At 56.3% G+C, this 22,786-nt stretch overlaps 1 protein-coding gene across 6 annotated transcripts in view; it reads left to right on the forward strand.

The window, feature by feature from the left end:
* Nucleotides 1-22,786, forward strand: part of CRHR2 (corticotropin releasing hormone receptor 2) — a 44,826-nt gene that overhangs the window by 12,181 nt on the left and 9,859 nt on the right. For 3 of the 6 annotated variants that reach the window (XM_087860940.1, XM_045792921.2, XM_087860942.1), the window contains exons 1-7: nt 3,466-3,823; nt 3,959-4,084; nt 17,618-17,703; nt 19,120-19,229; nt 19,571-19,688; nt 21,538-21,691; nt 22,188-22,248. In XM_087860940.1, coding sequence (XP_087717066.1) covers nt 3,721-3,823; nt 3,959-4,084; nt 17,618-17,703; nt 19,120-19,229; nt 19,571-19,688; nt 21,538-21,691; nt 22,188-22,248 — 758 coding nt within the window. In that variant the 5' untranslated portion in view covers nt 3,466-3,720. Of the gene's footprint in view, nt 1-3,465; nt 3,824-3,958; nt 4,085-17,617; nt 17,704-19,119; nt 19,230-19,570; nt 19,689-21,537; nt 21,692-22,187; nt 22,249-22,786 lie in introns of those variants that run through there. The other 3 variants (XM_087860941.1, XM_045792923.2, XM_045792922.2) reach the window with 2 other exon arrangements.

Here is a 22,786-nt window from a genome sequence, read left to right on the forward strand (position 1 = left end):
CCAAGAGATGGAGGCAACGAGGAGGGCCGCCCAACCCAGACAAGACAAAGGAGGGGAACGCCAAGCTGAATGTTTGAAGGGCAAGTGGGAGTCAGCTAGGCTACCTGGAGTGTAGAGCGGTAAGGGTATTCCTAGCAGGGGGAACAGCATATGCAAATCGACAGAGGCATAGAATGGTTCCAGGGAAGGACATGTGGTTCCAAAGAGCATCTGAAGTTTGGCAGTAGGGAGAGAATGAAGGATAGATAATCTGGAAGAGTGTTCTTTGCAGTGCTTAAGAGCTGAGCTCCATCCTGAGGGCAATGGGGAGCCACTCTTAGGGGAAGAATGACATAATCTTAATTGTAGAAAAATCACTTCATCTGCCTAGTGGAAGAGACAGGGAGCCTAGTCTGACTGCTGCAGAGATGAGGATGGCCCAGGGGGTTGAGGGGGAAATTCCTTTTGTCCATATATCAGCGAGAATGCGGGATTGGAAGGTTGCTGAGGGCGCTGCCTGGTCCCATGTTTGGACTTGAAGATATCATCTCCCCTTGGCCATCTCCCCCCCGTGCCAAGGTGGAGTGGGATGTGTGGGGGAGGAGTGGGGCACCTTCTCACCTCTCCCAAGACTCCACAACCTCAGCAACCTCATTATAACTCCCGGTCAACCCCACAGCCTTGACCCGTATCTGCCTGCTCCTTGTGTATTCAGGCTGACCGAGCATATCTCCACAGAGAGGCAGAGACAGACGCTATCCCCTTAAATCCCATTTTCCAGCTGACATTTGATGGATGGTGGGATGAATGAGGGAATGTGTGATGCTGTAAAGACACGTGACAGCGAGACGCTGTGTGTGTTTCCAGTCTGCTCTGCATGCCTATTCGTCTGTGTGCTGTAGGACCATGATGTGCGTCCAAGCTCGCCTGCAACCAACCGTCCACTGCCCCTGCAGCTGACATCAGAGGTGGGCCGGGGACACCTGCCTCACCCCATGCTGCTCCTGACACACCCCAGCACCTGTCACACTTCCCTGAACCTACTTGCAACCTGTCTCCCTAGCCTGGGGGCACACAACCATCCCAATACCTCTCCCCCCGGTCCTGGCCTGAGAGCCCATCTCCATCCCAGGGGCCTGCCATCCGCTGCTGCTTCCTTAGTTAGCATAATGGCCCAGACTTTGTTTATTTGTCATTGGATTTAATCTAATTGAGGAAATTTTTAGCTCTCTACAATTTCTTCCTCATTTACCTATTTACAAACACTCAAGCGAGCTGTAAAATCAACTTGGGCCGAAGCTGCTGCCTTCAGTTCCCTCTCTGCCACATCTAGAATACCAGGCAATCACGCTCATAATAATAGGATCCACGAAGAAATGGCCCTGCGTCCTGGAAACCAGGGCACGTCGGGTCTGCGGGTCTGTGCGCGGACCCTGACTGTCCAGTCCAGATCAGAACAGCCTTTGGTCCTGCCACTGAGATAGGCACTTCCCAGAGGGATCTTTATGACGTGTGCTCTCTCAGTTAAGAGCCATCCAAGGCTCCCAGGCCATCCTACTCTGCAGAAAGCTGTATGGGAGGTGGGAAGTCCTTGGCGTCTGGTCATTGGGCACTCAGCAGCCCCGCGCAGTGGCTCTGGTGATAAGCACCTTAATAACTTAAGCTTGATTTCTCTCTTTTCCCCTGGACTGTGAAGGGCCCTCCTTTGCACATGAAGGAGACTATTCCCCCGATGAAGAGATGGCCTGACCCTGCCAGCCACATTCTAGCCTATGTGGGATGCTGTGGGGTAGGGCTCAGCCTGGGACTGGGGACGGGACTCTGCCTAGGGTTGGGTTCAGGACTCAGGTCAGAGGCTGGGGTTGGGACTCAACCTGTCCTCCCCTGCTCCTGGCACAGGCTCTTGTGAACGCCCAGGGATCTTTGCCCCGGCAGCTGCCCAGAGCTGAGCCAAGGGCTCTAACGGTCCATTCAAGAGATAGAAGACAGACCCGGCTGGCGGATCTGCACCTGGTACCTGCCAGTCAGCTAGCCTTGGAGAGATGCCAGTGCTCATCCCCGGTCTCAGTGCTCTCGGGCTCTGCCTTGGCAGTGACAGAAGCGTTAATATGGAGACTGGTGGAAATGGAGCACACAAAGGCAGCCCAGCCCCCCTCTTCCCCTCTCTCTGCTTAGGGCATAGGGCTAGTTCAGGGTGCTACTGGCCTTCTCTGGCAGCTTTCTTCCCAGTGGAGGCCAGCAGCAGGAAGGACAAGACTAGGTCCCCTGGGACTGGGTCCCAGCTTCCCCTGCCCTCTAAAGATAGAAACACTCAACACACACTCACACACACACGTACATCTTCCTCAGGCTTTGCGTCTGGAAACTCAGAGCCAGAGACTCTCAGGGCAGGGAGGGGCCTCAGAGAACATTTCAGTCTTGGAGAAACAGCCCCAAGAATAGGGTAACATGCAGGGAGAGTAGACACAGAGGCAAGACCAGAACCCAGCCTGAGTTGAGGAATACCATACCCAGGCCCTATGTTCTGAGCCCAGACCCCCTCCCCCCAGTTCTGCAGGCACGACCAGCTGGCCCACCCTGGGCACTCAGATAGTGGGGCGGCAGGCAGTCCGAGTGGGCCTGGGCAAATTCCATCTAATGGTGTTAAGGTCCTACACACACACACACACACACACACACACACACACACACACACTGGTATGGAAGCTAGTTTCAGGTGAGGAGGGCTAACGTGAGAGACACATTCTCACTCTCACTTTGTTCTCTCTGGAGCTCAGGGCAGCAAGACGAGGTTATTTGAAGCTCTCCAGATAATTTCAGCCAGTTTCTCCCCTGGACTTCCCCTCCCATTAAATGACAACACTATTCCCACCCCAGTCACCCAGGGGGAGACCTGGTGCTATCCCGGCCTCCTGGCTCCTGGGGAACCCACTCACCGACTCCTCCCTCCAATCCCTCCTCACCAGGGCAGGCTGTCTTCCTAAATACCTCACTATCCCAGCCCCACGGCCTGGTCCAAATGTGCCTCCATTCAGGCCGTTTGATCTCACTAGACGTTTCCGTGGCCTCCCTGCTGCCCTCAAAGCCCCTCCAATCCATTTCCTTCCCACAGGCCACAGCGGCTTTTCTAGAGCACAGATCTGCACGTGGTCTCTCCGTTCCCCCTGCTTCCCGTCTCCCGCGTCCCGCCGCAGGGAGAGTAAAGTCAGGCCGCCCAGTCCTGGCTCTCGGTCAGGGAGGCTGCAGCGGGTTCCTCCGCGCGGGGGAGCGCGCTTTGCTGCCCCTTGCAGCCCCGGGGCCTGCGATCCTCGATCCTCGGACGGAGCATTCTGGCACCCTAGGCGCATCTAGTCGGGACGGTGCCCCGGCCTGAGAAGGCGGACTCGGGGCGGGGCTGGGGGGCCAGGGGCCCGTGGGACAGGGGGGCCCGGGGGGGGGGCGGCTGAAGGCTGGGCCCCGCCGACAGGAGCCACCCGGCCCCGCCCCCTGGCGCCGCCATTGGCGGCGACCGAGCCGGTGGACCCGCGGCTCGCTGCGCTCCGCAGCTCCTCTCCGCCGGGGTCCCGACTTGGCAGCCCCGGGCGGTCCGGCGCCGCCCCGCGAGGCTGCCCGGGGGGTCGGGGCTGGGCGGGCCGGGGCCGGGTCCCGCGCTCTCCGGACAGCTCACTCTGGCACCCAGTGCCTCGCAGCCACGCCGGGCGCGCACTCACACTTCCTCTCGGCGCGCGGCTGCCGGGCGCGATGGACACGGCGCTGCTCTACAGCCTGCTGGAGGCCAACTGCAGCCTGGCGCTGGCCGAAGAGCTGCTCTTGGACGGCTGGGGGCTGCCCCCGGACCCCGAGGGTAGGCGGAGGCGAGCGGCGCGGGCGGCGCGGGCTCCTTCCCCGGCGTGCCGAGTGCGCCCCAGGCCCCGCGCTCCGAGCGCCGGGCGCCCCCGGCTACCCGCCTGAGCCCCTCTCCTCTGTCTCCTGGCTCCAGGTCCCTACTCCTACTGCAACACGACCTTGGACCAGATCGGGACGTGCTGGCCCCGGAGCGCGGCCGGAGCCCTGGTGGAGAGGCCGTGTCCTGAGTACTTCAACGGCGTCAAGTACAACACGACCCGTGAGTGCCCCTCATCCTCCCCCGCGGGCTCTGCGCCCGACGCCGGGAAGAGACCGCGGTTTAGGGAGCGGGGACGGCTCCGGACCCAGCGTCGGAGACCTGCTGAGGGCCGCGGCGGCGTCACACCGCTGGCGTTAAGGACCCCTTACAATGTTGGAGGCGCTCCTTCTGTCCCTTACCCTACTATAGCTTCAGACCTCAGTAAGACGGTGATTTGCCCAGAGCCCAGGAAGGGAAAAAGGAAATGCTCTCTTTTAAGGGCAGATCTCTCTCACACGTTATAGACTCTGGGTGCCTGAAGTTCCCCCTCTTTGTTTAACCAATGCTACCCGCATGGGGGGTGGGGGGAGGCGCTCCGCATATGCTCGGTTCCCAAACCCCAGGGAGAGTGCGGTGATCAGACTCTTTCTACCAGAGCGGAAGGAGGGCAGGAGGCAGGAGAGATGGGGTGAGCACTCGAGTTGGGCGGGGGCATGCAGAGAATAGACTCTTCTGGGCCAGAGTGTGTGGGTGGCACCTCATCCCTACCTGGATGTCCCAGCCTGGCCCTCTGGGCTGTGAGTCAGGGCTCCTGGGCAGCGTTACTCCTACTGCCCAGGTAATGCGTGGTGTCTGAATCAGGACCACCCCCCATCTCCCAGGGAGAACAGCCTGTGCCGTCCTTCCTCCTGGCAAATCACTGGCTGGCTTGAAACTCTGGGGAGGGCAGCAGCAGAAGCAGCTGGTGGGGTAATTCAGCACAGGCTCTGGGTGTGGGGCTGGGGGAGGGTCTATGCTCTGTGGAAGGTCTGTGGGCTACCAAGTGGGAGTGTCTTGTAAGGCTATGGGACACAGAAATCACTGGCTCCCCTTGACCCGCCACCCACATCTCTAGCCCCACCCCACCAGCGGAGAGAGGTCCTCCTGAGACCCTCAGGGGGGTGGGGCTGCTTATCTGAAGCCCCTGGTCCTGGAAACATCGTAGCAACCTCTCTCTGCATGTCTGTGTCTGAACAGCAGCACAGCTCCCCATCACCTCACACACGCACAGGGGCATGCGTGCACACACACACACACACACACCTGTCCAAACTCTCAGGGGCTGAGGCCTTCGCTGAGAGAGATGGTTAGAGAGCAAGACAGCTGTGCCCGCCTCTGATGCTAACCGCACTCGCTTGTCTGCACCAGCCGAGGGCTCTCTCTGGCGGGCCCGGGGAGGAGCCGCGCTCTGAGGAGTCCAGCAGCAGAGGTGCTCCTAATGGAAGCAGGTGGTAGAGGTAGGGGAGCCGCTGAGGACATGCTTCCCATCCACGATTAAAACAAACCTCCCTGGGTGGAAGTGAGGGCCCTGACCCAGGAGGTGTACAAGCAGAAGCATGACTTTCATGCTCCTTTCCAGTCCTGAGATTATAAAACTGTACTTCTAGGGTCCCACAAGCTGGATCACAGGACCCTAGGGTCTCTAGGTCGGACTGGGCCTGGGGACAAAGGGCCAAGTGAGGTGATGAGGCATCTCAACCCCATAGCCGTGGACCTAAGGGAGCTCTGCTCTGCTTCCTCCCTCGGCCTGGGCTGTCTCCTGTTCTCCCCACCAGCCTGGAGCTCCCCAGGGGCAGGGCCTGGGTCTCTTCTTCAGAGCTGAGCACAGCATTTCTTCAGTTTATTAATCAGCTACTACGTACCAGCCACCGCACTGTCGTTGAGGCCCTCGCTCATGATTGCAACAGAGGAAAGAAATACCGAGTGATAAATGCCCTGATGGAGGAGAGCAAGGAGGCTGTAGGACGGGGGAAAGGGGACAGGCGAGGCAGGGGAGATTTCCCAAAGGAGGTGCTGGAGCGCATACCAGACCACTGCCGTCACATCAAGTGAGAGGCTGAGGAAAGGTCAGGGCGCCACTGAGGTTGGCAAATGTAGTGCCAATTAGCTCCCGGGATCTAATGAGCAATTTTCTTCATTTGGACCAAAGTGCGGGCCACACTACAGCTGCTGGGGAACAGGAGCATGGGGTGCTGGGAGCATGGCCATTAGCCAGTGCAGCCAGCCGAGGTGGGAAGAGCAGAGAAGCTGCTGGCCGTGGAAACGCGGTGATTGAGTCCTCCCCTGCCCTGCGTCCTGGCCGCTGCTTCCTCTTGCCCCGTTTGCCTTTTCAGTGGGATCCTACCTTTACAAAGGATGCAGGGAGGAAAACAGCTCTGATGAGAAGCCTTGGGGAAGAGGAAGAAGGGTCTGGCTCCTCTTCCTGCCCAGTTTGGTTATGCCGCAGCCAAGCCCCCATTGAAGCCTCATTCTTCAGAGGGCGGGCAGTCCCGGTGTAAGATAGCAGCTTAGTCACGAGTCCACGTGAATTTACTTCCACTCAGCTAAGCACAGAGAATCTTCCACAAAGCTACCAAGTGTGGATCATTTTCCAGGTGCCAGCTACCACGGAGAGAGCTTTGCACATGTGATCCCACTCCTTCCCACCTCCTGAATGCCCCCTGAGCTATGTACCGCTTTTATGCCCATATTGCAGACAGGAAAACTGAGGCTCAGAGACATGAAGTGACTTTTCAAAGTTATAATCCACTCCTAGGCACCAGTGCAGGCAGAGGAATCCACAGCCCTCACTTTTAACCACAGGGCAATACTGCCTCCAAAAATAGACCGTTCTTGGGGAGCGTTTAGAGGGACAGAAGAAGGACTCATGCCTCCACCCTGGAGGGCTGGGGAGGGCTTAGCCCCAGAGCTGGACTTCTGGGGACAGGTGGGATTTTAGCAGGTGCAAGTGGAACAGGTATACCAGAGGAGATGGAACCAGGCTTTGTGCCTCGGGACTGGTGAGTGTTGTACAGAGCGTAGGAAGGAGGAGAAAGCAACAGACCAGAGCAGAAGGCTGGTTGTTGGTGAGATGATGCAGGGCATTGCAGCGGGCTTTGCCACCAGGCTGGGAGGGAGCCTGGGGCAGAGGAGCTCAGCTTTGGGGCACAGAGCCTCTGGAGACAAGAGGAGGGGTCAGGAGGCTACTGCATCTGGCCCAAGTCAAATGGGGGCTGTGGGAGCGGAGGAGGGGACAGATGCAGGAGACCTGGGGCACTCGGGATGTACAGGACTGGGGTGGGACTGGGACATGGGAGGAGTCAGGGATGACACCAGGAAAATGCTGAGCATAGGCGGAGGTATGTTGTCCCTAAGGAGCTGGAGGGACATCCGAGTGCAGATGTCCATCAGAACGCAGTCGGCTGGAAGGGGAAAGCCCAGGAGAGCGCCCCCTGCTAGAGACAAGGTGTTCTTGAATGTGTGGTTAGCTGACGGCTACAGGGGGCAGTTGGGGACGCCCGCTCAGAGCCTTGATATTTCTCACCCAGAGACTATGTTCACATGCATAGTGTGTGTGTGTAAGGGAAGGGATGGGACTTGTCCATGGCCATCCAGGCTAGTCCCTGCAGGAGCAAGTTAAATGTCTGTGTATCCAAGTTCCCTCCAGGGTTCTCCCCACCACCCATACTGCTGTGGCCCAGGTTCCATGCACCTGGGTTGTCATTTGACCTGTGTTAACTTATTAATCTTTACACGGACAGTTTAATGGAGATGAAGTATTATCCTCATATTACATATGGGGAAATGGAGGCACAGAGAAGTTAACTGACTTTCTGAAAGTCACACCGCTTGTAACAGAGTAAGGATTCCAGCTCGAGCTCTGCCGCCTCTCAGAGACCGATTGCGCTGGCTTCACCAGAGAAGGGGTTAGTTGAAAGGATATCAAGGAGCTTGTAGAATCACCGAGTGGGCTGCAGAACCAGATCTGGGGTCCCCAGCCAAGAGCTCAGGGCAGAGCTGGCCCAATGAGGGAACTTCACTCTCCCTGAGTGAGACCTGGCCACCGGCTGGGCCGCAGCCCTGCTGCCACCAGCCTCCCAAAGTGCTGAAGCTTCTGCAGTGGCTGCCGGGAGCCTTTCTCCCTGTCACCTTTTTGTGGACCCCCAGCTCACTAATCCCCTGGGGGCAGGTGCATCTGATGCGGGAGAATGTGGGGGGCTCTGGGTCACACTCCGGCTCTGGTGACACGGGGGCCCTGGAAAGTGAGGACGTGGCATTTCAGTTCTGGGGCAGAAGGTGGCCTCTGCCTGCCCCCAGGTTTCTCCGAGCCCAGAAGGGCTGCACGTTCAAACTCTAGCATAATGTCTTTACACGGTAGCAGCTGGAGCAAGTCTGATCCCCTTCCTGGGCCTCAGTCTCCCTGTCTGCAAGGAGACAGGAAATGGACAAGCCCAAAGTAGGCAATCTACTCCACTTCCTGCCACCTCCCTCTATCTTGTGTGGACTCTGAGCCCATGTCCGTGTGTGCATGTCTGTGTGTCTCTCTGTCTCTGTCTCCGTCTGTGTTTCTCTCTATGCGTGGCTCCGTCTTTGTCTTTGGATGTATTTTCTATTTCTTTCTATGTGTATGTCTCTGCTTTCCAGTTTCTCTCTTGTTTTCTAACTCTGCCACTTTCTCTCTCCCTCCTCCCCTCCCTCCTCCTCCCTCTCCAGCTCTCTTCCTCCCTCCATTTCTCCCTTCCCCTCTCCACCCCTCCCCCCCTTCTCCCTCAATCCTTGTCTCTCCCTCCTCCCACCCCTCATTTTATCCTCCCTGCTCCAGCACCTCCCCCTGCCTGTTCCCGGGGCCCTCATGGCTGCAGGGGGGGGGGGCTGCCCCCTCCTGCACAGGGTTCATTTGCCCGCTGCGAATTGCTAAACCCAGCGCAGCTCAGCTTCAGTCTCTTGCTCTCAGGCTCCCACCATGTCCTGTTGGCAACTGTGTACTGACTGACGCATCCTCCCAGACAAGAGGAAAAAAGATACCCCACCTGACCGAACCCCATGGGGAGGCCTGGGGGCCCCTACTTCCCAGAGCCCCACTCTAGAGACATGCTGAAGCATGGCCTGTGTTGGGGACACATAAACGGAGTGGCCTCCAGCCAGTGGCATCTTCCCATTGGGTCAGCTGCTTGTGTAGAAGTCCCCTCTTAAGCCCTGAGGGGACACGGTGATAAGAAGGGCTGAGCCCTGCCCTCAGAGAGCCCCAGGCTGCTTTAAGACCAGACTCACACAAACCAACAGTCAGGGATTGGAAAGAGGGGCTTGGTGGGTACCGGAGCATTCCTGGAAAGCTTCCTGGAGGAGGTGGGAGCGGTTCTTGAAGGTCTTGGAGCAGTGGAGACGTTACGTTTGTGTCGTATGAGGGTATGAGCCTCAGAGAGGGTTCCAAACAGAACCTCCCCTCTGGGTTGAGGAAGTAGAAGCTGTGAATGTAGAAACTCAGGTCTATATTCTCAGTCCCGAGTGAGACCTGTTCACACCCTGACCAGGGCGGCAAGTTAAGTCTGTGTGAGACTGGTTTTCGTGCTGGGGGAGAGGGCAAGTGGGACATGCCTGGTCATCACTGCGGGTTCAGCAAAGAGGAGGAGGAGGGAAGAAAGAGAGAGCAGAGTGGATACGCCTCGGGCCAGCCAGACATTCCGGAGCGTCCCAGTGGCTGGGGCTTCTGTTCGAGGGCAGCCCTCCCCTTCCCTGCTAATTAGGAGTGAAAAATGACTGGCCCAGAAAGGAAGAGACACTTGCCCAGGGTCCCACAGAGAGCCAGGGCACTGACTGGCCTCTGCTGGCTGCAAGAGCTCTTGGCCCTTGCTCTAGCATTTTTCCACCTCTGCATGCCTAGGCCTAGGCGGGAGCAGCGTGACGGTGGAGTGTCAGCTGTCCCTCTGCCTGAGGACCCTTCATCTCAGAGAGGACCAAAGGTGCAACCACTCCTGATCTCCCTCCCTCTCTTCCCAGGAAACCTCCGGCTGCTTACTCGTCCTTATCCTGCTCAGACTTTTACCTATTATTGGGTTCGTGAGAGTATTGCCTTCTTCTTAAGAGAAACAAGCTCTTCAAACATGCGAAAGACTGAGCCTTCCCGGGGCTCCTGTTCTAGAGAGAAAGAGAGAGAGAAAGACTTAAAAAAAAAAAAGACTATTTATTTAGAGAGAGAGCACACTAGTGGGCGGAAGGCGGAGGGAGAGAGACAATCCCGAGCAGGCTCCACACCCAGAGTGGAGCCCGATGCAGGGCTCAGTCTAACAACCCTGAGATCATGACCTGAGCTGAAATCAAGAGTCAGATGCTTAACCGACTGAGCCACCCAGGGGCCCTGAGAGAGAGAGAGACATTCTTGAAAAGAACTTTCTGATAATTGCTCTTCAGTAAAATAGCACAGTCAAGATTGTAGGAGCACATGGGAGGAGGTTGATTCCAAAAGGAGGGGAAGGTAAGCTGGGAAGACTTCACAGAAGAAATGTTGTTGGATAGGACCTTGAAAAATTGGGCCAGTGATGTGCCAGCTGGAAGGGAGAGTGGGAACAGATGGAGAGGAGATGTGGGTAGAGGGAACAGGGTCATGGAGGCCTTGAATGCCAGTCCAGGCCCCGGGCCTCAGTTCCGCTGGTAGTAGTGCCCCCAGCTGCTTATCCATAGCCCCGTGGTACAGGAACAGGATATTCTGCTGGGACATTGCTTGATTTTCAGGATGTACCTTGGAAATCGAAATCCAGGCTGGCTGAGAACTTTAACCTTGCCCTTCCCCTCTCCTCCCTCCTACTCAGTAAAGTCAGAGCTGTAGCACCCTTTCCTGCCTACCCCCCTCGACCCCCAAGCAACCACCTGCAGAGTCTGGAACCCCATGGCAGAGCCCCCCCCCCACTGCCAGTGACTCTCAGGGACCATCCCCTAGGGCCCCAAGTGCAGTCTACCCACCCGAAACCACGTGCTCCAGAGCCTGGGAGGGAGCTCCTGTTACACACCGGCAGGGGTGGAGGTAGGGGTGAGGCGAAGCAGGACGACCTCGGGCCCAGATTCTAAGTCCTGGCTGTGCCCTGATTGACTGAGTGATGGGGAGTTCCCCCTCATCCACGTCCCAGTGTCCTCATCTGTGTGGAGGAGACAGAAAATATGCCACCCTTGTGAGGCCCTGTCACTACGGGGACACGCTGCTGCTTGCGGTTCCCGTGGACAGCTGGAGTGTTGTCAGCAGGGGGAGTAAAGACTAAGGACCAGAATAAGGCACATTTGTATCCTTGGGCTCATGCCCTTGAGGGTCCCGTTCATGCCAAGGATGGTTGTCCTCGTTCTGAGTGGTGTGGCCTCTGTGATCTCTGAGAGCCACTGCGAGTCTGTGGCCCCTGGATGGTGTTGTAAGAGGGAGCAGTCTGTCTACATTCAGAGGGTCTGATCCCCAAAGACCTTGGGAGAGAGGCACGTCCTTGGCCTTCCGGAGCAATACTGTTGTTGGTAAAGAGAGGACATAGGATTCTGCAAACCAAAGGTGTCTTCACCCCACATGACTTCACAGAAGCTACGGTCCAAAGCCAGTTCGAATTCTGGCCTGGCCTCTGACAGCTTATCTCACCTTTGGGCAGGTCTTTCTCCTCTTTGGGCCCCAGTTTCTCCATATTAGGTGGGGGGTGAGCTTGACGAGTTCTCATGGTCCCCAAACGCTGATGTTTCTCTGCTCCACAGTAGTCCCTGCCTCGGGGGTCCCCCGTTTGCCTTCTCCTCCCTGTTTCCTTGTGCAGGTCGCAGGCTGGCGTCATGGCGACAAGCCCATTGAGCGTTGCTAGGGATGACTAGAAGGAGGCAGACCCGCACAATAGAGGCTGGAGCCGGGTGGTAGGCGCCTCCTCCCACTTGCACCCACCCTGGGGAGGACAGTGATCTCACACAATGAGCTGGATTCCAGTGACACTTCTTTCCTGTGTCATGGGCCCAGTGTGGGCTCCATTAAACAGCTCTGTGCCTCCCTGACTCAGTTTCCCCACTGTCTGCTGTAAGTCTAGACATTTACCCTTGCCATGCATACTCAGGGATGAAAAGGCATCATGAGTGAAAAGTCCTTTGGAAATAAGGAGATGAGGGTTTTCGGAGGTCCAGATGGACGGTTGGGACCCTGAGAGCAGTGTCCACACAACACTGAAGAAATGGGATAAAAATTCCCCGTCTCTCATCCCTGATGTCAGAAGCAGCTGGCCCTGGGGAGGCCCTTCCCAGCCTGAGGTTTGTGTTGATGATGGCAGATTTCCGGTCTTGGAACCCAGCACTCCTTCTAGGTCAGGCTGGTTCAGAGCTTGGAGAAGCACCACCAGCTGCCACCCCCACCAGCAACGGACTGTGATCAGACCAAGACAGGGAATGTTCCAGCTGGGCCCCAGAGCAGGCCAGCCCCAGTCAGCTGCAGCAGTGTCTAAGCGATGCAGGAGTGTTAACTCCAGGAGAAGCTCCCCGTTTGGGAAGCTCGGGGGAACTGCGCTGTTGGCACCATGCCTGTGCCACACTTGCCCAAACGGTGTCTTAACTGGAGGCAAAAAGGAACTCGTCATGTCCCGCAGTGTCATTGCCTCCCCGGGCAGCGGAGACTTTTTCCACAAAAGATAAGAAAGGTAATGAAGGTGAAGGGCAAAGATTTCCCAGCAAGGCCTCAAGCCAGGCAGGAAGGTCATAGCCATCTCGGGAGCAGCCCACCTCCCAAGGAAAGTCAGTAAGGGCGCTGAGGGTGGGGCATCTGGCCCCTCGGGCATTTTCTGCCCTGGGGATCTGGACGGAAGTGGCTAAGACACTGCACACATGGCACAAATTGCTTTATCTTCTGGAACATGGTGGCTGGGTGACCCCCAACATGTCATTGTCCCTCTTTGGGCCCCTTCAGACCAAATGAGGGAAAAGCTGCCTCCCCCTCTTACAGTCCCAGGAAGATGCCTGCTGACTCGGTTTCCAGTCTGCTTTCCTGGGAACAGGGAAGACTCTCTCGCCTGGAAGCGGGAGGACGGCTGACTGTGGGTTTGCTGTTTGGGACTGACAGCCCCTACTCCGTGTGGGATTGTACTCATGGTGGCAGCGCTTTTGACAGCAGTGCTCAGCCTCCCTGTGGCCTGTGTGGGAGACCCAGGTGTCTCCTGCAGGTGTGACTGTTTGGCATTTGCTGTGCAGTTTGGCAGAGCCTGGGCGCCTGAGGTGGCAGACTGTCTTCTTGGCCCACTCCAAGCCTCCCAGCCTCATTCAGAGTTCCCTAGTCACGCAGCCAACAGCACCACCTCGGTGGTCCGTCCTGAGCTCCTATGTACTCAACTCTGGGTAGCTCTTAGGGAAGGGCCAGAGGAGAGGGCCGCCTAAGCCTTCCCCACCCCCACTCCCTTGGGCTAGCTGGGAAAGCGCAGTCCTGTCCCAGGGTGGGCTAGCAGCCCTGAGCAGTGGAACCCTTAGGGGGCTGGAGCAGCCATGGAGCCACCTGGAGGGGCTATGGTAGAAGCTGGGCCTTGAAGAGCGGCACAAATCAGTGTGATCTTGGGCTGGGCCCTGGGCTCAAAGCAGGGCTGGAGGACTGAGTCTCGGAAGCTCTCCAAGGTCACCCACATGCTTTGGTGGGGAGTGAGGAGTGGAGAGTGGTAGCATTGTGCTGTCCGTAGTGCTGAAAGTTCCTGTCCTACACAGTGACCTCATTCCTTCAGTAAATAGGGCTTCTGGCCCTTCCCACCTCCTTGCCAGCACCTCTTGCCCTAACTTCTTGTCATTTTTTTCCCCAGATAGCCCAGGACCGTGTTGCTGCCCCTCCACCAGTCCCACTCATTCTCTGTGCCCAACCTGTCTCTTACACTCTCTCCCTGGTAACTGCCACCTAAAAATGGTCCCTCATGGTCCCTGTCCCCCATGCCTTGTCAGTTAGACTGTCAGACATAGACGTGCCAATGTAGGGAGCACTTGAAAGGGATACAGGGATGTTTGGAGTTGTCACATAGCTCGAGGGTAGTACTGGCGTTCAGCGGGTCGAAAAGTCCTACCCAACAGATACCTGACCTACCTGAGATGCCAGTAGCATCTTTGAGAAACAGAGTACATCACTTTCACTGAGAGGAGAAACTGAGGCCAAGAGGGAAGGGACTTAGCTAAGGTCACTCAGCCAGCCAGCCAGAGACAAAACTACAGCCAGAAGAGCAGTCCCCCTCTTCTCCCAACCAGGCTTCTGAACCACTTAGGTGACTGCCTGAACCAGGAACTCTCATCAGAAAGGGGCTGGCATCTGAAAGAGGGAAAGGCCACGGTAATGGGGACTGAGGCACTTTGGGAGAGGAGACCTGGCACCCTGCAAGGAACAGGGACCAGGATTCCCCAGCCACGGAGCCCTGCAAGTGAGGATCCTGCTTGCATCCTCCAGACCCTAATGCCCCTGGCAGGCCACACCGCACACCATCAGCATTGATCTTCGGCAGGGGCACTTGGGTTGCTATGGCAACAGGCACCCACCTCACGGCATCCAGCCCTGCGATTCTGGTCTGGCCACCTGCCCTCAGACTTTCTGTGCCCATTGTCCCATGGTTCCCAGGTAGGGGGGGACTCCTCTGTCTTACTCTCTCCTATCCAAAGCTGTGCTTGAGGGCATAGTGTCCTCATTAGCAGCTCCCCCGAAGAGCTGGGCACATCTGTCTTCCAGGCCCCTGGTACCTAGAGTCTCTAGCCAGAAGCTCATCTCCAGGCATGACTGGGCCCCCAGAGGGAAGACCCTTCCACCACCACATCCCACATCTCAGACCCTGCTTTCCAAGGGGTTGGCACATCGGAGTCAGTTTGACGCAGGCCGTATGTACGTGATGGCTAATTCCTGCAGGGGGAGCTGGAGACGCCCATATGGTCTCTGCCTCCCTGTCTGTCCCTAGGGAGCTTACGTTCAGGAGCAAAGACCAGAAAAAAAGGATCAGGCCCAGAAAGACGAAACCCATAGTGAATTATGGCAAATGCTCTAAAATAGATTTTTGGTTTTCAAACTATGGGTCATAGCACAATGGTGGATGGCGAAGTCAAATTAGTGAGTCATGACCAGCATTTGTATATAAAATGAATAGAATTCATTAGACTGGAATAGGAAGAAAAATCTCATAGCTGTGGTCAAGATGAATTTTGCTTTGTGAAACTGGCCTCACTCATGTAGGGCGTGTGTGGGGTGGAGGTGAGGGTGTGGGTGGGTGTGTGCTGGGTTGTGACACCACATGGATGTGTGGCTCGAGGACAGTCGAATGTGAAGGCCCATGTTTCAAGAGATGGCAAGGCCTAGAGGAGGCATTTAGAGGAAAAAAAGAAGAGATTGCTTAAATGCCTGGGGTGCTGGGGAAGCCTGCGGGAGGAGATGGCGCTGGAGCTATGGTTTAGAGGATAGGAAGGAGTTTGTCGGTGAGCCATGGGTAAGAGTGAGGAAGGTGTTTTAAGAGGGGGTTCAGTATAGAGCCAGCCATGTGCCAGGCCTGCTAGGGCAAATGTCAAGTGCCATGTGGAGTGGCAGCAGGAGGGGGATGGATTCCAGAATAAGAAAGCCAGGACACAGGAGTCATAAAATTTGGTACCCCCTGGTGGGCATTGACATAAGGGACCAGAAAAGTCTCAGATTTGCAGCATCTCTACCCTGACTCCCTCCCATCCTCAAGACCACCCCATGGTTAGTACCATGGGGAGATACCATACTTGGGAAAGTATTCTGAGTTTCTGTCCTTGGTTAGCCCCATGCAGATCAGCAAGACCAGACTCACACTCCTAAACAACTCAGGCCAGGTTATGAGCAAGGGCTGGAGTGTGAGGCTCAGGCTATCGGGACTCTGGGGTGGGGTGGAATGGGGGACTCAGGAGAGAGAAATCTATGAGATGGGAGCAATCAAAGAGGCCTTCCTGGAGGAAGGGGCTTAGCACTGAACTTCAGGAAAGCTGGATAACATCTGTGAACACATCCCTAGAAGATAAATGTTCTGCCCTTTGAACCAGAGCCGGGATCAGGGTCTGTCTCACCTCAGACAGTCCTGTTGAGAGGGACCCTAAACCCCTACCAGTAAGGGATTCTTCAGTTTACAAAAGGACCAGCCCGTCCCCGATACCTTTACGTGGGTCCTTTTGACTCACCCCACACTCTGTCCTTCAGTAACATCACTAACCCTATGCACCAAATGCTCTTAACACACAACCTTTCTGTAATGAAACAGCCCCAAGGAAGGAGAAAACCCAAGAGTGGATGTGGATGCCACGGTGAGGGGTAAGGGGCTGGTGTCCTCACTTTGGGGTCAGGATTGCCTCGACTCCCACCAGGACCAGGGTGGCAGCCACAGGCCAGTAACAACCCTGAATCTGAAAAATCTCTGAACTCAGAGCACCACATTAAAACACAATTAAGTGAATAGACTCTCCCCCATTATTTCTGCTCCTTGGCAAGTGCTCCCTTAATAATCCCATCGCTTTGAACTCGCTGTCAGCTCAACAGAAGTGGGTTTTTTAAGTAACTTAATTATTTCAGAACTCACTGTTTCCAGAAGCAATCTAAGTTCCCCCTCCAGCTCTGTGGCTCTGTGCTCCGGGAGCTGTTTATTTTGATTAGTTTTGTCGTATATATCTAACAGCCACCCAAAAGAAAAATCCACAGACAGCTGCCCATTAGCCAGAGAGCAGAAAACCCCAGTACAAATCGCCCTCAAACAACAGATGGTTCAGAGTTCGTAATGAAGTGGGGGAGGTCACCTACACAGTCATGGGGCAAAGCAGAGACTGCCAAAGGGCCGTGGAGTTCTCAGGTGGGAGGGGTTCCTCCTGGCTGGAAGTTGAGGGTGGGCTACCTGGAGGTGGTGACTTAGGAGCTAGGACTGACAGTCAAGCTAGGATTTCAAGAAAGTAAGTATGAGCCTTCTCCGACCTTCCTACGTTCCCCGCCGATGGAGCCCACCCTTGTGTACGTCAGACATCGGTGCTCTGAAGTGTCTGGGCAGATTCCAGCCAGACGCTGAGAGATCTCACACGGTGCTCTCGCGGGCAGGCGCAGGTCAACATTGGCAACACAGTCCTGTTTCCCCCCGTGCCCCTCACTCCTGTGTCCCACTGCTCGGTCGCCAGGGGTTAGGAACATGCAGCTTGAAGCCAGACCTTCTGGGTTTGAATCCTGGCTCTACCTCTTCTCATTTTTATAGCTTTTGACAAGTAGGTTAATCTCTCGGTGCCTCAGTTTCCTCTTCTGTAACATGGGTTACGATGACCCATGGGGTTGCTGGGAGGATGGAATGGACGAGCGTACCTACGGTGGTTGAAAGACAGTCTGGTCTGTGGGGAACACCCACTCTGTGAAGGGTAGCTGGTATTAAAACAGAAGTCCTGATGCCGCTGGGAGGACGTGTGGAGGTCATACATATAAAGTGAGGGAAGAATGGAAATTATTTGGTGTTGAAAGCGGCGAATCTTCAGCCACAACCCAGGGCTACCAGTCAGGTTCAGTTTCAAACAAAATTAAAGAAAGTAGACAAAATGCTAGTCAAAGATTATATCAAAAATGGGTTTTATCCTGCCTTGTAACTACCATGTGTGGTAAGCCTTTTGCACAATTTTCACCTAAATGACTTTCCCGTGAACTTTTAGACGTCTGTTGTGTTTCGTGGCCTAGGGAGACTGAGAAGTATGAACCTTATCCTGTGGGTACCTGGGAGCCAGGGGGTGTTCTTGAGGAGGGGGAGTGACCTGCCTCTTGGTGGTTGACATCTCTTGTAGGCAATGCCTACCGAGAGTGCTTGGAGAATGGGACGTGGGCTTCACGGATCAACTACTCACAGTGCGAGCCCATTTTGGATGATAAGGTGAGTGGCCCCCACCTGCCCCACCCCTCATCCCTGTACATGTATAGGACTCAGGTTGAGCATAGAGGACCCCAAGTGTGACAGAACCGGTCCTTGTGCAGCCCAACCACACTTTTTTGCATTTCTTCCCCCTGCCTCCACGTTCTGTCCCCTGCTCACTGACACTAGGGGAGAGAAGGGGGACACAGACCCCCACCTTTGGGAGAGCTCTGGCTAGCAGAGGACACAACCATGTCTGGCATGTGACAGAAGAAGGGAATGACGGTATGACCAGTGTCCCAATATCTAACAGGTTGTGTGACTTCCTTCCTCCTCTGGGCCTCAGTTTCCCCATCTAGCATTCTCATTCTGTGACTCCACCTGGGAACGAGCACAGCCTCTGGAAGGCTGGGCCCCACGGGAATCTGGGTCCCGCTTACACCTTGCCAGCCCCCTTGCTCTGGAACTGGGTTCCAGGCTGCATGCAGTGCCAGCCTCCTCCCCTTTGAAGCTTCACCTCACCCCTGACCCAAAATGACACGTCCCACCTCCACCCCCCTCCTCCTTCACCCATTACAGCCCCCAGTGAGGCTGCAACTTTCCCCAGGAAGTCTAAGTTCGGAGGAAAAACATGGAGCCCCCCTGAGAAAGGGATGCCACAAAATGTGAACCCAAGGGGGTCTACGGTGGGGCCACAGGAGTGGCGATGGGATGGCTCATAAAGAAGGAGGCTCCCGCCAGCCCTCTGTCCTCCCCTCTCCAGCCAACAGCCTCTCTGAGCAGGGGCAGACCACGGTGGGATAGTCTGCCCTGGCAAGAAGGAGTATTTGATCACTGCTTCTGTTTCGAATTGCCAGCACAGTGACCATAAAGAGGAGACTGGCTTTTATTTGGCATTAATACTGTTCCGAACTTCTCTACAGACATTGCGTCCCCTCATTGCTACATCCGGGACAGACTGATCCCAGGGCGCCCTCCAGACTTCCCAGAGCTTGCTGCCTCTGAGGCAGGAGGGCAGGTTGGCTCCATTATACAGATATTAAAACTGAGGGCCAGCGATCTAAATCAACTCACCCTCAGTCACTCAGCCAGCGAGGCTGTGAGCTGAGGTTAAACACAGGTGTGGCAGCTCCCAGTCCAGAATTTAAAAGACCGTAAAATCTAGAGAGCCACACCACTGGCGTATCCCAGAAGAGGCTGTGTGCAAACCGGCCGCCCAGCTGCCTGTCAGGGGGTCTGACTGCAGCCATTTGTCTGTGCCAAGAGCTGCCCATGGCCAACAGGAGGGAGCGCTAGGAGCCAGATGTGGTGATGACACTCGAAGCCACTTCTGCCTCCAAGGTCACAACACATAGGGTGGCCATAGCAGGCGTGCCCAGCCCCACCCTCCGTGTGCCCCATGCCTCCATCCACCTGTGTGTGTGTCTGTCTGTCCAGCAGAGGAAGTATGACCTGCACTACCGCATCGCCCTTGTTGTCAACTACCTGGGTCACTGCGTTTCTGTGGCTGCCCTCGTGGCCGCCTTCCTGCTTTTCCTGGTCCTGCGGTGAGTCCCCCCCACCCCGCCACGGCCTGCTGCTTTTCCCTCCCCCCCCAGAGGGTCTCGCCTCCACTCAGCCCTGAAGCCAGTGGACAGAGGGGTTCGGGGGAGCGGCCAGGGCACTGACCGCTGGCAGGCAGGCAGGATGCAAGAGGGGAGCTGGCTCCGAGAGATCCAGCTGTGGCCACCACCGGGGGAATGTGGCTCCTGCTGCAGCCCTGCCTTCACCCACGGCGGAGGCCCTTGGCTGGCCTCGGGGGCTGCAGTGCCAGCTGTTTCCTGAGCCCGGGGAAGAGGCTCCCGCTCACTCCCGATCCCGGCTGAGCCCTGGCCCGGGCCTCCCACAGGAGTATCCGCTGTCTGCGGAACGTGATTCACTGGAATCTGATCACCACCTTCATCCTGCGCAACGTCGTGTGGTTCCTGCTGCAGCTCATCGACCACGAAGTGCACGAGAGCAATGAGGTCACTGGGCCGGGGCTGGGGGCTGGGGGGCTCCGGGCTCGGGGGCACCAACCTCTCTTGCCCAGTCCTCAGGTGTCAGCCCGCACCTGAGCTCACCTCTACCCCAATCACTGTCCCTCCCAAGCTGGGGCCAGAGGCAGGGCTGGGGAGGGGTGGGACAGGGGGTACTGCCAGGCCTGGGTCTTGAGAGCAGCACCGACCTCAAACCAGACTGGTTTAGCCTGTTCCACTCCCCATCTTCTGAATCCAGGACCTCCCAAAGACCCCTTAGAGAAGAAGAGGCTGGAATTAAGCTCTGTTGAGCTTTATCTCAATTCCAGTGAGAGACCTGTCGGGTTATTTTCCCCATTATACAGACATGGAAACTGAGGCTCAGGGAGGTTACGTGACACTGTAACGATGCTTCCACATCTAAGCCAGCAGGATCTTGACCAGCCCCCCCCCCCCGCCACATATTAGCTGCCCAGCCTGGAGTTGTGCCAACTGCTGTTGTTCTACTTCCAAGTCCCTGCAAAACCCGAGACGAACGAGGCCAAGCAGAGTCCTGTGGCACACCATTAGAGACTTCCCAGTATATTTTCTTTGGACGGTGGACCTGAGCAGACACCCAGCCTGGTCTGACCCTTAACTTGCCCCCCCCATTAAGCCCTGCCTCAGCACTAGCTGAGTTCAGTCCAATTTGGGGGGCCCTGCAGCCCCATATTAGCTTGAACTGATAAGATGTCTCTTAACTTGGAGAAAAAGCAGGGTTGGGAGGAGGGGGTCTTTAGCTTCCTACCGCAGCAAGATTTTTTGAGAAGAGGAGGCAGACAACCATGTGGGGCCCAAGATCAGGGCTGGGACCCTGGGGGAAAGCCATGTGGGCAGAGACCAGCTCAGCACAGGGCCAGCTGACAGCCAGAGTCATCAGAGCCGGACAGAGAGGGGACTCACTGTCCACGGGGCAGAGTACTCCCATCACAGGGCTCCCTGACCACTGTTCCCCAGACCCCAACCTCGGCTCTGAGGGTACCCTGGGAATGAAGCCCGGGGAAAGATGGCCAGGTCAGGAGGCCTGAGAGCTGGCCATGGCACTCTGTGGCCCTGGACAGGCTTGTTCTCTGCCCATACCCCCACCTCCCGTCTGCAGGGTACTTGGGAGGGTAGGTAGCCCTGCTCAAAGGGACAGGGACAAAGGCAAATGGCAACAACCCTCATTTCTTGGTGTCTGCCTTAGCCAGCCTTCATCTCCTTTAACTACCCTGTAAGACGCCATGAGAAGCTTCCCCATGTCACAGTGAGGTTCAGGGTACAGCGACTTGCCCCGGAGATGGTGAGTCTCCACCCAGAGCCAGCAGTGATCATCCTAAGCCCAGAATCTTCCAAAACCAGAGATTTTGGAGAATCACCTCGATGGCTGCAGCTCACCTTCATAACCCCTGCACTATTATTATTTATATAACAACTTCCTCTTAATTGACTCACTGCTTTTTTTCTACACGAAATTTCCTATGTCATCCCTAAATGAAAACCTCGCTGCGGATTGAAGGTGACTCTTAAAAAAACTGACAATGAAAACACAGCAGTGTTGTTCAGTTCTAGCCTCTGCCTGCAGAAAGCTCAGACTCCCTCTTTCTTGATGAAAAAGATCAGAAAGTGCTGGGGGAGAAGCCAGAGAAGGGACTGGTGCGGGCTGGCGCCTTAACTTCTTCCCAAACAGCGAGAGAGAATTAGGTAGAGCATGGGGCTTCCCAGAGTGAGACTGGGGGGTACTTAATGCACGTCCACCAGGCAACGCCTGGCCAGTGCCTGCGCCGTGCACTGGGGCCCTGGCCCCAGGTAGCCCCTGACCGCCGCCTGCCCCGTACAGGTCTGGTGTCGCTGTGTCACCACCATCTTCAACTACTTCGTGGTGACCAACTTCTTCTGGATGTTCGTCGAGGGCTGCTACCTGCACACGGCCGTCGTCATGACCTACTCCACCGAGCGCCTGCGCAAATGGCTCTTCCTCTTCATCGGATGGTGTGAGGGTCCCTGGGGGCCGCAGGGCCTAGTGGGGAGGGGGCAGTGCTGACAAGGTCACCTCCCTGCATCTTGGGTCCAAGGACAGGTGCACAGCCCTCCCTGCCATCCCCAGGACAGGCCGAGGATGCGGCCACTCCCTTCCATTGTGGGGGAGGAAGAAGCAAGTAGTCCCTCCGACAGAACATGTTACAAACAGCCCTCCTCTCCTTGCCTTGGAAGACCAGTCCAAAGACCTACGTCTCTGGCTTCGAAAGAGAAGCTGGCCAGCTCCACTTCTCTATCAAATAATCTCAGAAAATCATGCCATGCCCTCCTCTGTCCGACCTGCTTAGAGGGGGTTGCTGAGAAAGGGAGAAGGGGGGGGTCAGGGTGGGGCCATGGATGCTCTACAGTTGGATGGTTGGTGCCAGGCCCCTTGTGGTCCCTTCACCCTGTATTCTACATGAGGGCCCTCGTCTGTCTGTCCACTGTAGCCTGTGTCTGTCCTTCTTTCAGGCATCCCCTGCCCCATCATCATTGCCTGGGCCATTGGCAAACTCTACTATGAAAATGAACAGTAAGTAGGACCGGCCACCTGCAGGGGTCAGAGGGGTGTCAGGAAAGTTCAGGCAAGGGATCCAGCCAAGCCGTAGGGCAGGAATTGAAGCCCTACTGGGACAGATTGACCTTCCCATTGTCCCTATAGTGAGAGAATATCCCTGGCTCCCAGAGATACTCATGTGGTAGGTGTCAAGTCGACTTTGTTGACCTGAGTTAGGAGTCATGGTTCTTTTAGGGGCCTTAATGCATGACCCCTTTGGCTTTCGGTAAGGCCTCCTCCTCACAGTGGCAGGTCTGGCCTGGGGTATATAGAGGAGGCCAAGGGCTGGAGGCTGTCAGCCTAGAGCACATCCAAGGTTGGGTCAGTGAGCCTGTCACAGACCCCTGGGCCAGGGAAAGCGGGCCCTTGTTTTATGCTGTCATCCCAGTCTTGGCCTGGCGTAGTGTCCCATCCTGCGACCCTCCCTGCATCAGAGATGTTGATATTTAAGCCACACCCAGATGATGGCAATTCTGGCTGTGGGTCAGCCAAGGAGTAAGCTGAGAAGCTGGGT

Source organism: Ursus americanus, chromosome 3 (genome assembly GCF_024610735.1).
Source record: "Ursus americanus isolate L20-20 chromosome 3, mUrsAme1.1.p, whole genome shotgun sequence".
Taxonomy (NCBI): domain Eukaryota; kingdom Metazoa; phylum Chordata; class Mammalia; order Carnivora; family Ursidae; genus Ursus; species Ursus americanus.